Here is a 13073-nt window from a genome sequence, read left to right on the forward strand (position 1 = left end):
GCACAGCTCATGACGCCAGGAGGGAGGCTGCGCCCACAGCCAGGCTCGGGCTTTGGAGGTGAGCGGTCCTCAGGCGCTCCCAGGCCAGCCCAGGGGGCTCTGGCTGTGGGAAACCTAATAGTGTTGGTCTCAGTTCAGCAACAGCGCCAACAAACTTAATAGCTTCAGAAACGTCGACCTGCTGTGCATCAGGTGGGACTATATATATATATATATTTTGTCTCTCTGGGTTTTGTTTTGTTTTGTTTTTGCCAAAATTGCAAAATTCTAAATGTAAAGCCCTCAGTATCAACTCTTCTACCTTCACAAAGCTCTATACACCTATACACACAGACACACTGGATAGGACGGTCTACAGCCAGACCTCTCAGTAAAATGACTTGAACATCATCTGTACAAGAAAAGTATTCTACTTTCACACACACGCGCGCACACACACACACACAGAGTTTTAAAAAAGACTATTGAACTAAAAACAGTCAACTGTTTACGTATAATGTTAAATTCAGGAGTTCAGTGTTTTACTAATAACATCCTGTTTTGAAACCTCTTGTTCAAAAACAAAACGTTTTGAGCAGTCAACCAAAATTGTTCATTTTCTTTTCCTGTAGATGTTCTGACAGATTTGCAGGGCTCACAGCTCACTGTGCTAGTACGTAAAAAGGTGTTGTTTACACAAGGCAAAAAGAAAACACGATATTCAGACACTTGCCAAATAGAATAATTATAGCACAAATACTGTAAAGGTGCCTGGCACCGCAACCTGAGAAAGTGTTAAAAAAAAAAAAGTGTTACAAGGTTTAAGAAAAAAAAACATCTTTGCTAATTTTTAGTCCTGTTGAACATTCATGGAATTGTTAATATGACTTATATAGACCCACACAGGTTTTATTTTTGTGTCTTTAAAATAAAAGTCCAAAATATTTAAATTTTATGGTCAAATATGCAGTCAGCAGCTGCTACTTTTTTCTTTATATATTAAATTTCTCATATGTCTTTTATTGTTCTGATAAACCTAAGCTTGTGTGACCTCCAGTGCATATTAGACCATTCACTGTATGAAAGAAAACATGATGTTGAATAAATTTGTGAGTTTTTAATAAAAATAGAAAATCTGATGTTTAGATAATCGGTGTGTTATTTGATGTTTTAAGAACTAGAAGGGAGGCAAGATGGGGAGCCGAATGACCCCTTAGAAGTGAGGCAGGACTGAGTTATCTGTTTTCACCTTGGTTGTGGTTGAACCCCATTGCTAATGCCAGCCAAGCTTTTCTCCATGGCTTCCTGCTGTTATTAACTACAGATTTGCATTCTGTGGATTTAACTGGCACAGTTGAAGAGATCTTTGCTGATAAGTTAATATAGAATTTGAAATAGAAATAAAATCCAGGGCTCAAAATGAATAACCATAGTCTGTGATTAGGCATGAGATCCCATGCACTCCCTGCAATTTCCCATAGATAATCCTGTTTTCTAATTTGGTGGTTTGAAAGATAATGTAAAATGAATGTACGGTACAGCTAAAAGTGAGATACTTTAATCCCTTTCACAGAAGTGATATGAAATAGTTGTTTTATAGTATTTGTTACATTTGAAGTTCCCCAGAAGGAAAATTATTTGCTGGTACAGATACATATTATGTTTCTTTGAGAGATGGATAAAAATAACCAATATAGAAATCAAATGTCAACTGGCAGTTGCCCATTAGTTCTGAAAAGTGGTTCAGTCCCTTCCAAGCCTTCATTAAATGTGGAAGGAATTTAAATATTTTATCTACTATGAAATACATGTGTGTATTTCATGTTTTAATATCAAACGCTATTGGAGTTCCAGGATTTCTTTTCCGCATCACCTAGATTTCACACTGGGTTATTTACTTACCCCTCTTTTTTAAATCAAGGTTTTACATGAAAAGGCATGTAGTTTCTAGTGTTGTTTTCATATTTTGTTAAGACACAACCAACTGTATCTTGCCTGACAAGAAGGCTTTAAAATAAGCAATATTTCACTGCACCCATAGGATGGCTTATCGAATGGGGAGGACTATCAGGGAGGAATCTGATGGTGTCCTTGCAGAAATCCAAATTTATGAGATACAGGAGAGACTTCTGAAACACCTAGCCTCTGCACACTGTACATTTCTTTATCCGCTTTGTATGCAATCACTGGATGGGTTTGTTTTTCCTCCCCGTTTAGCGTTTATTTGTGTTAAATCATAGCCAACTTATTTATTATAGCCACCCCCTTTAAAGACATTCATTTAACTGCACCTCATTGGGAAGCTGCATTTTCCTATCAAGCCTACTGAATTATTTAGCAGCTTTATTGTGGAATCGGGTGCTTGATAAGAATCGTTTTAGAGTTGGGCGCTCCGAGGCAGCAGCTCAGTCTTTCCGCCTTGGCGCTGTCCCCTGAACCCTAGCGAATACCTGAACAGGTGGCAAAGCTTAGCAGTCAATTTTGGAGCTGCCTGAGAAGAGGAGATCTAGAAATGTCAGCAACTGTTCTCCTTCCCACCAGAGCCCTCTAGCTCTGAGTGCAGAAGCTCCGGTGGGGCTAGGAGCTCCCAGAGAAAGACACAGCCAGCCAGGCAGAGGGGAACACCAACGCAGTCCCCTCCCGCCTAGGAGTGCACTCTCCTCTCTGGTAGCCTGGTTTCTCCCTGCAGCCATCTTAAAGGCGCTACCGCTTGTGCCTTTTGCCACCTGCCCTCAGGGTGCCAGCAGCAGGGTCGCCATCTGCCCTGGGAGAGAGAGGTGAAACCCACCCACCCAACTTCTCCAGGCTGGGGGAGGCTGTGGGGATCTGGGGGGCTACTTTAAGGTGAGACAAGGTTGGGGAGGACTAGTCAAGGAAAGCCAGGACAGGCATTGGCAGGGCCTGGGACCTGGAGATGGGTAGTATCAGAAAAGAGAAGAGAGGCAGTGAAGAACCTGGTTTCCCCAAACTCTTGGTCATGTGACAGGCCTTTGATTGGGACAAGGGGGTGGGGTGGTATCTAACGGCACCCTTGCCCATACTCTGGTATTCCTCCATCTGTCTGCCACTTTGCAGCCCTTAGGCGGCAAGCAGAGGGAGGCCCTCTGACCTTCTCTGGAGAGGACTGTTCTTTTCGGAGTGTGCTCCCATTTACTCCCATCCCCCTGCTTATCTCATCTGTTCTCATCTCTAGAGCAGTCAGAGGTTTACATTTCTTCTAGGAAGTGAAGTCTTTGAAATATGTCCGCCCATAGTCCACACTCCTCTCCTTCCTATCCCCACCAGGAGACCGCTCTTTCCTTCTCAAGAAACTGGAGGGTGGGGGACAAAGAAAGCATGGGAGGTTGCTCTCCTGCCCCATGCCTCAGTTTCTCTCAATTGCATCTTAAATTTTAGAATTATACCTCTTTTCTCCACTCCTGGAATCCTCTCCCTACCCTCAGTATGGGGTAAGAAAACAGGGGAACATTTGGGGGCCCTGGGATGTATGAGACAGGAGTGGCTGTGTCCTGTTCCCATGACAGCTTAGAGATGGTCTCTCACCTGCCTTTCCTTCCTCCCCCTTTCTGGCTTTTCTTTACCCCCAGGGCAGATTTCTAAGCAGTATTAGTGTCCAAAAGAGGAAGGGAAGAGGATTGTGGGAGGTAATTTCCTAAATATGGGCTGAGAGAAACATTTTTGTCCTTCAAAGCCCAGGACAATGGCCCCTTGTCACAGCCTGAGGAGCATGCTTTTGCTCTGAGAGGGGCACCAGACTTTAATACCAGGGGATATGTTGTGTTTGTTTTTTTTAAAAGCTATTTTCTAGCTTGAATTTTCTTGCAGACAGTAAAAAGCAGGGTTTGGTGTGTGTGTGTGTTTTGTTGTTGTTTGTTTTTTGCCTGAGTCCCCTGTCCAGAGTGCTCCAGTTCTAGCCTGGCGTTCTTTCCCTTCCATGTTTGTGGGGGAGGTCAATCCTAAAACAGGTCTCCATCCCCTATGCAGCCACCCAGGAAGGGACATATGTATGATAAGGCACACGGAAGTGGTGGACTCTCGTTGATCTTGATCCTGAAGGCATATGACGACTGTGAACATCAGGGTTTCCTACTTCCCTTGGGTCCCCCAGCAAACACTGGGGAGCTGAAGGTTCCCTAGGAAGTTCAGCTGTGGGATGCAATTAGCCTGGGCTGTACCCAAGAAGGGCATGGGACATCTTTAACGTCTGTTTTCTGGATCCTTTTGGGGCAGTTTCTGTTTAGGGGTTTTCAGTTCTCTACAAGTGACTTCAAACAGATACTGGAAGGGTAGACGACTCTGTAAGCACACTCATCTCTTATTGTTGCTTCTATTTACAAGTTCGTCTGCTCATCTAGGCTGATCACCAAGGAGAGACTCTAACTTACTCATCTTTGCATCTCTTCTAGCAGTGTCTGCCACATAGCGGGCGGTCCGGGAATGCTTGACGAGGGAAGAGAATATTAAAGGATTGTGTCTTCCCATGTGCCTGATTGCAATTAAATAGATCTTATTAAGTCTTTATATTCTGAGCCTACCAGTACCCCTCTAATGGTAGACTTGAGGTTTTCTGTATTTGTGTATCAGTTCCAAGTGTCTGAGTATGCCCTCATCTTTGAACAGCAGAGACATCAATAGGATGGGTGTGCATAGTAGTAACCCCCTCCCCACCCTCTTTTCCCTGTTCAGACAAGGCTACTTGGAGAAACTACATAATCAATCTTTATTTATGCACAACCATAGCGATTCCTAATTATTCCTATTAGTAAAGATGCCAGCAGTCTGCCGTACACTTACACATACACATCTCTGATGTAGGATTCCCAAATGCTGGCTGCTGCGGGGCCAAAGTCTTAAGCCCGGCCCCTCCAAATGGAGAAATGCCAGAGCTGCTTTTAGTCCCAGTCAGTGCATGCCCGAGAGCGCACCTGAAGCTCGAGACGCTTACGCTAGACTCCCTCCTTCCCAAATCAACCGCCACGGGTCACAGCTACACTACACTTTATTTCCAAGCAAATCTCGGACAAATCTGGAGGAATAGTTTATTCCAGGGTTCAACGACCGCTCGCATCGCAGTCCCCGCTGAGCGCTGGCGTCAGCCACGCACCCGTGCGCGTCCCCGCGCCTCCCAACACGCCCCTAAACGCGCACGCGCGCGGCCGCACGGCGACAATCCCTCCAGCCTCCCGGGCGCTTCCGCCTTCAATCTAGTAGTGACGCCGAGGCCCCGCCCCCTCCCGGAAGTTGCCGGCCGGGAGCTCGGCGCCTGGCGCCGCGCGGTTCCTGACTGGCTTTGGGAGACGCCTCCCGGAGGGAGGACCCCGCGGGGAGAGAGCGTCCCGAGCGAGGGCCGCACGTTCACGTGCGCGGCCCGGAGCGAAGTGAGACCTGGTGAACATGGCGGGGCCGCAACCCCTAGCGCTGCAGCTGGAACAGCTGTTGAACCCGCGACCACGCGAGGCGGATCCAGAGGCCGACCCAGAGGAGGGTGAGGTGACTGAGGCAAGGCCACGTGCGGGCCTGCGCCGCGTGTGAGGGCCGCCTCCTCCTTCCTGTGTGGAGGAAAACTGCCCCCCGGAGGGTCGCCCCGGGCTCCGGAGGGCGCCTGGGCTGCTGACACGCTGTCCGCGGTAGACTCGGTGCCCGGGTGGGCGGAGCGTCCCGCGGACTGTGGCTTGGCAGCTGGGTCCGGGGCTGCCGCGGGGAGCCAGAGTCTGGTCGCAGGCGGGGAGTTCCTGTCAGGGTGCTCCTACTGGGATTGTGTGAGGAATGGGGAGAAGGAAACCGCCTCCTTTTTTAAAACCCTGCCTGTCCCTAAGAACCTACTTGGAAAATGAAGACGTGGGTTTCCGTGGTGCCGCTTCAGTCTCTGTAGACCTCACGGCACTTGCTCAGGGGCTGATGAGTGAGGCTCGGTTCTGTCCGCTCAGGTTCGAGGTCTGGACTGTATTTTAGGAATTTCAGTTGAAGGAACTGGGGCTGTTTAGCCAGGATAAGCGAAAAGAAAAAAAAGACACCCCCCAAAACTCCGATAGGGATAGGATGGAGTGAGGACAGAACATGATGATGGCTGACACAGTGTTTGAGTGACTGTCATACACGGACGAGGAATGACCCTAGTTCTGTGTGATCCAAGGTGGAGAAGTATCTACTACTTAGCAGACACAGAGTCGGCCTTCTGTGCGGGAACAGCAGTAAGGCCGAGGGCTCCCTTGGGAGTTCCCTGACCCTGGGAGTTGGTAGGGGTTTCGTAGAGGACGTTCAAGTCTGAATGGAAAGGGTTGGCCAGGGTTTCCATTGAAGTTGGAGATTCTGATTACTTTTCCCCTCGCCCACAGCCACTGCTGCCAGAGTGATTGACCGGTTTGAGGAAGGAGACGATGGGGAAGGTGACTACCTGGCTGTGGGCAACATTCGGAAACTGGCCTCCGCCTCCCTCTTGGACACAGACAAAAGGTATTCTGGCAAGACCATCTCTAGAAAAGCTTGGAAGGAAGACCAGTGGGAGCATCCTCTGTCAGGTTCATCTGGTGAGTGGATATGTTTGCATGTTGTTTTTTTTTTGGGGGGGGGGTGTTTGTTTTTTAGCATGGTACTCTTTCTCTTTCTTCCCTAATTTTTTAAGGTTAAGATTCCACCCCCCCTTTTTTAATGAATTTTGCAAGACTAGTCTATGTACCCCCACCTATGATCTTAAGAGAGACCATTGATTTAGCTTTAGAAAGGGCCTTAGAGGTACTTAATTTTACTTCATAGGGAAGCAAAAGCCTGAAGGTATTAAGTTGCTACACTCCTTACCTCCTTACGTTTAGATTAATAGTTCACTGTAAAATGGAGTAAGAGAAAAGGCAGTGCACACTGGACATTGAAGAGGCTGTGTGTTGAAAAAGCATCGCCTCTGATGAGCATGCTATTCAGGAATTTTGATCCTTACCCTTCAGTTTTCAGTCTTACATTGGGTCACTGTATGACATTAATCTGTGAAACTCATCTTTTGCCATTGCAAAAATAACATAATCCTTCCCTATTCCCTGCAGGAGTGTTAGAAGATGTGAGTTTATAGTTTTAAAGCAGAGTGGAAGGAGTGGTTGCATATGGTAATTACTGAGTGAATGTCATTTGATTTTCATTAGAGAGATCAGAGGTGCTTTGTCGAGAATCCATAGATAATATAAAAGGAACTTTCATTTAGGTTATGATATATATATGATTTAGTCCTTGATATAGTTCTGCAAGTTCCTGATAACCTCATTTCACATTTTTTGTCTAGAGACTGCTAAAGAGACCAGTATGAGACAAATATTATAGTACTTATTGTGTTGTCACCATGTGTCAGGCACTTAGAAAACCCTTTAATTTAATTCCAAGAACCTGGGACACAGTAACTCTTCAAAAAATGTTATCACCATTATCATTATATATATAATTTCATTTAATCTTCCCAATAGCCTTGTGAGGTTGATACTATTTATTCCCATTTTACAAATAAAGAAATGGAGGGATAGATTGATTAATTTGTTCAAGGTCATATAGGTAGTAAGTGGAAGATCCCAGACTCAGGTAAGGCAGTCTGACTCCAAGAGTTCTCTTAATTAGTACACTGTAGGAATGTTTCTTCATCTGAAAAATTGCATACCTTTAAAGAACTTTGCATTTAGTTTTTGTATTTATGTATTTGACAGATTTCCTCGTGTCTTTAGTTTATATGTAATTTTTAAAAGAAGTACTGAAGGCCTCTCCACATTTTCATGAAATCTTTATTTTATTGAAGAAAGTTGTTGGTAACTGGTCCCTGTGTCTGTAATAGTTATGTTTGCTATACATGGAACCTTTATGTTCTACCATGGAAGAGATAGGATAATCAGTGAAGACCCTAATCAGGTGATACCCTAAGGAAAAGTAAAATCAGGAGCTGTAATTAACATTCCATTTACTGTAGGATCAAGTTCAAACTCCTTCCCATTACAGGTAAGACTCTCCTGATAGCAACTTTGTAGACTACCTACCATTCTGCACTCTAGGGTACTTTTATGGTGCTGGACCTTTGCATATGCTGTTTTCTCTTTTCTTTCCCCTTTCTCTATATGATGAGCTGTTACTTATTAAGTAAAATTATAATGTCTCCTCCTATACACGAAGCCATCTCTTACCTTTCCAGGTGAGTTAAGTGGTTCCTTCTCTATATACTGTACTTATGACATTGTAACATAATTACTGGTGTGCATATCTACCACTTTCGCCATACTATGAAGCCCTCCTCATAGATATCACATTCTATTTGTCATTCCTTAGCCTTTTTCTATGCCTGGCTCATAATAGGTGCTTAATCCTATATAATAAAAGGCTAATATGCAAATTGACCGAATGGTGGAACAACTGGTCGCTATGATGCACACTGACCACCAGGGGGCAGACACTCAACACAGGAGCTTCCCCTGGTGGTCAGTGCGCTCCCACAGGGGGAGCACTGCTCAGCCAAAAGCCAGACTCACGGCTGGTGAGCGCAGTGGTGTTGGCAGGAGCCTCTTTCACCTCCGCAGCAGCGCTACCGAGTGGCGGTGGCAGGTGCAGCAGGGCCAGGATGAGTGGGTCCCGGATTGCGAGAGGGTGCACGCCAGGCATAGGGACCCCACCCGTGCATGAATTCATGCACCAGGCCTCTAGTAAGTATATAATAGTGTACATTTGTGTGATAGAAATTATGCATTTGGGATAGTTAATGATAACGTATATATTTTTAGATGCAGGTTTGAGAAAACTGGTAATTCCCTCACACCATTGAAATCTGACCATTCTTCAAGGTCCAGACCAAAGACTATCTCTTCCTATTTAAGTGTACTTAAATTCACTTTCCCACAGTTAAAATTTCCCTCTTCTCTGGGTTATCAAAACCTTGTTAAAGCACTTTTAAGTCTTTTCTGTATTATAATTTTATGGGTCTTTCCCCTTTATGTTAGGATTGGATTTATGTTTTGTTCATCTTTGCTTCTCCATTAACATTTTATAGATAATAGATGTGTAATAAATATTTATTGGATTGAGTACAATGTATAATACTTTTTTAAAAAAAATAACTGCTATGGCCCTTTAGATGAAATGAAAAATACAGCCTGGTATTTGCCTCAAGGTAACATCCATTTCCTTTCCTTCTTCTCTCCCTGTTTAGACAAGGAAATATCTGATGAGGAAGAGTCTGGAGATGGCGATTCAGAGGCGCTGGGGCTGGAGGAATCTGATGAGGATGCCATGAGTGCTGCTGAGGAACAGGAGTGTGGTGATGATGGGGACAGTAGTCTGGCCTGGAGGAAGGGGAACAGAAGCCGCTCTGGGAAAACACCAGGCTTCACTATCCAGAATATCAGTGACTTTGAAAAATTTACTGAGGGAATGGATGACCTTGGTAGCAGTGATGACGAGGAAGACGAAGAGGAGGAGAGTGGCATGGAAGAAGGGGATGGTGAAGAAGATTTAGAGGGTGCCAGTGAGGAAGACAGGGCTGAAGACAGGAACAGTGAAGATGATGGTGTGGTGATGACCTTCTCCAGTGTCAAAGTTTCCGAGGAAGTGGAGAAAGGCAGAGCTGTGAAGAACCAGATAGGTTTGTACATGGTTTGCTGTTTGCTTATTTTTCAAAGTGTCTGCATTTGTTTGTTTTTGGCTGTTCACTCTCTCCTGTGTCCTCCAATTAAGTTTGCGACATGCCCCACTTACCTAGAAGCCTAAAGCCCCAGTCCTCTATGCTTAGCCAGCCATTTCTACACTGAGCTGCTTAGTTGGTTCTGCTCTAGTACTTAGGGCAACTGTGGAAGATTGAGGAGGAGAGTGTTTTCTCCTCTCTTTGGGCTTTAGCATTTTCCCTCATGTAGCACATATTTGCTTCCAAGATACTGAATTTATTTCCTATAACAGAGAGTGTTTCCATGGCATGAAAAACTGTGATAAAGCTGTGTTGCTTAGAGACAGACTGGTGTGATTTTCTGTCCTTTCCCCCCTCCCTTCCCCAGGAAGATTGTGTAACTGAGGAATGGAATTATTTTTTTCTTTCTCAGCACTGTGGGACCAGCTCTTGGAAGGAAGGATCAAACTACAAAAAGCCCTGTTGACTACCAATCAACTTCCTCAACCAGATGTTTTCCCTGTTTTCAAGGACAAGGGTGGCCCAGAATTTGCCAGCGCCTTAAAAAATAGTAAGCATACTTATTGGGATACTTTGTAGCACCACAGAGTTGAAAAAGAGAAGACATGATTTTAGTGCTAATATGGTATAAAATAGTAGTTTTTAACTTTTTTTAAAAAAAAGCAATATAGTTCTTTTATCAAATGAAGATAACTTTGGTTGAAATGGATTGGGTGCAGAGTCATGTCTGTTCTGTTTTTCTTACCTCCCCCTCTCCTTGGCTTTCTGAGTTACTTCTTTTAATGTTCAGAGAACACGTTGGGAATCTACTGTTACAGAATGAAAGGGAGAGAAGGAATGACTAAAGTCAGTTCATTTAAGTTGGTTGTATCACATACTTAAAAGATGCCCTTTTTTTTATTGTGAGGTTTCTAGAAGATGCTAAGATGATCTTATTCATATTTTCCTTTGAGTTGCATAGAGTGAGGCAAGATGATGACTGCAAAAGGAGGAAAAACATTTTAGAAGAGAATTGCTGAGCTGTGAAGGCCAGAAATTTTAGGAGAAAAAAGGAATTTAGAAATATTTTGGTTCCCAGTCCCTTCATTTTACATATGAGAAAACTGTGGCCCAGAGAGAATGAGTTGCTGAGAGTTACAGAGCTTGTATATACATTGCAAGAGAGAGAGAAAACTGGCTTTTCTGCCTTTTGATCTCAGAGTCCTCATTCGGTGCCACACTGCCTCCTGTGTGCTGTGTGCCTGTACGCTCAGTGGCACCAAAAGACTGGGGTAGAGAGAGATTTGGGGCTAGTGCACTGTGGTTGGGGTCTCTATTCCTCATTTACATGCTGAGGCTTAGTGTTTTCATTTGTTCTTTAAAACTTATTTTTATCTTATGGGTTTAGGTTTGGAAGGGAGCTGAGGAGGATTTGGCATCTACCTTTAGGGAGCTTAAACCATTCAAAATAAATAGGTAGGAATTCTAGGGAAGGAGATTTTGTGGACCTTTCATGTAGGAAAACATGTGGTTTAATTAAAAATTATTTCCTAGAGTCCAGTCTTTAGATTGTATGTTCTGCCATACTTGACGTCTATTTCCTATGTGAAAGTCCTGGTTAATCCTTCAGAAACCCTGCTGATAACTGTGAGGGTGGGACATTTATATCCCTCTCCCGGCTTTCCCCCTTTTCTCCCTTAAATAAATGATAGATGGCCAGTTTTCAAAATTTTTGAGATTTTTGGAGCATTTCTCTGCTCTCTTTGACCTAATTCCTGGTTTGGCTTGTAATGAGACCTAGACTGTCTGAAATGTTTTTGCTGAAGGCTTTTTCCATTTTGTTACTTAATAGTCTTCTTGCTTGAGCTTTTCCATTGCTATTTATTTATTTATTTATTTAGTCATCTTAAAATATTGATATTTTAAGAGTCAGTATCATGTATAATGGACACATTTTAATTCTTGGATATAATTTATTATCGTTAGCAGTTTTAATGTTATATTTAACTTTTACAACAGTTCTTATTTTTTTTATTTTTTATTTTTTGGTATTTAACCAATTGCCTCTTTGCCTCATTGGTGAACTCCAGTTAATCTGATGGATGTCTATTAATCTGATGGGGTGGGCTATGGTGGAAGCAGGAGAAGAAAGGAATGTTTGTTTGATATCATATATTTTAAGATGGGAAAGTGGGGAGTTTTCTGATAACCAGAATTTCTGCACATCTTACAGGTAGTTAATTTTTGTTTGTTTTCAACCTTCTGATGAAAATATGATGTAACATGTTATATACCTGCCTGTCTTGGTAAACAGAGTTTAAGAAAAATGTCCTGACTACTTTACTCTGAATGAAAAATTTATACTGTGTAGTAAAGCTGATGTGGAACATAGGCTGAATTTGTGCTTACCTCAAGTAAACACTGAAACTTAACTGTCTTTAAGTAAATTTCTTTTCAGTTTGCTTGGTCTTGCAGTAGTTAAAGTCAGACCGCGAGGGTTTAGATTCCATCTCTGTGACCTTGGGCAAGTTACTTAACATCACACTAAAATCGCGATAATAAAGTTGTGAGATTAAAGGACATGACCTAAAGCAGGGGTCCTCAAACTACGGCCCATGGGCCACATACAAATACAAATATTGTATTTGTTCCTGTTTTGTCTTTTTACTTCAAAAAAGATATGTGCAGTGTGCATAGGAATTTGTTCATAGTTTTTTTTAAACTATAGTCGGGCCCTCCAACGGTCTGAGGGACAGTGAACTGGCCCCTGTTTAAAAAGTTTGAGGACCCCTGCTCCAAAGCCTTAGCACAGTGTCTGGCACACAGCACACCACAAATGTAGGGATGAGTATTATCTTTTTCTGCTGAAAGAGGTATTTGGCAATGTTAAGCTATGTGAACGATGGGCATCATTGCATCATTGTAACAAACTATCCCCACTGACTTCAGTGTTTTTTGACTTTTTATTAGTATTTATAGTCCCTGTATAATCTAAATTAACCATTTGTGCTGGAAAGTGGGTAGTGTTTTATTCTACTAGAGGCCTGAGGCACGAAAATCATGCAAGAGTAGCCCTTCCCCGGGCTACCTGCACTGGCTTCCCTCTGGCACCCGGGACCTGGGCTTCCCTCATAGTCCTGGCTTCGTCAGAAAGGTCATCCAGAAGGACGTCTGGTCTAATTATGCCCTTTTATTATTATAGATAATACTTACAATTCACCTTATGCCTATAGAAAGGTGAGCATATATTTTCTTATTGCCAAACCCAGCCTATTGCCGCCCTGAAACATTCAGTCTTTCCTGGAATTATTTCTCTTTGACTTTGGTGACATTACATATGCTGTTTGGGTTCTCCTGCCTTTCTGATTTCTTCTCATCTTAGATTCTTCTTTTATGCTGCCAATGTCACTGTCATTGCATTTAGGATCCTGTTCTCAGGTAGTATTTTCTTGATATATTCTCTCCTAGGCACTGTCATTTA

At 43.4% G+C, this 13073-nt stretch overlaps 2 protein-coding genes across 2 annotated transcripts in view; both read left to right on the forward strand.

Moving 5' to 3' along the window:
- Window positions 1-776, forward strand: part of LHX1 (LIM homeobox 1) — a 9128-nt gene extending 8352 nt beyond the window's left edge. The window contains 1 exon segment of the mRNA XM_015559057.1: window positions 7-776. The gene's annotated coding sequence lies outside the window, so the exon portion shown is untranslated.
- Window positions 777-5198: 4422 nt separating this feature from the next.
- Window positions 5199-13073, forward strand: part of AATF (apoptosis antagonizing transcription factor) — a 90234-nt gene continuing 82359 nt past the window's right edge. The window contains exons 1-4 of the mRNA XM_006756172.2: window positions 5199-5464; window positions 6315-6506; window positions 9143-9574; window positions 10026-10163. Coding sequence (XP_006756235.1) covers window positions 5374-5464; window positions 6315-6506; window positions 9143-9574; window positions 10026-10163 — 853 coding nt within the window. The 5' untranslated portion in view covers window positions 5199-5373. The remainder of the gene's footprint in view (window positions 5465-6314; window positions 6507-9142; window positions 9575-10025; window positions 10164-13073) is intronic.

This window comes from Myotis davidii, unplaced genomic scaffold (genome assembly GCF_000327345.1).
Source record: "Myotis davidii unplaced genomic scaffold, ASM32734v1 scaffold993, whole genome shotgun sequence".
NCBI lineage: Eukaryota > Metazoa > Chordata > Mammalia > Chiroptera > Vespertilionidae > Myotis > Myotis davidii.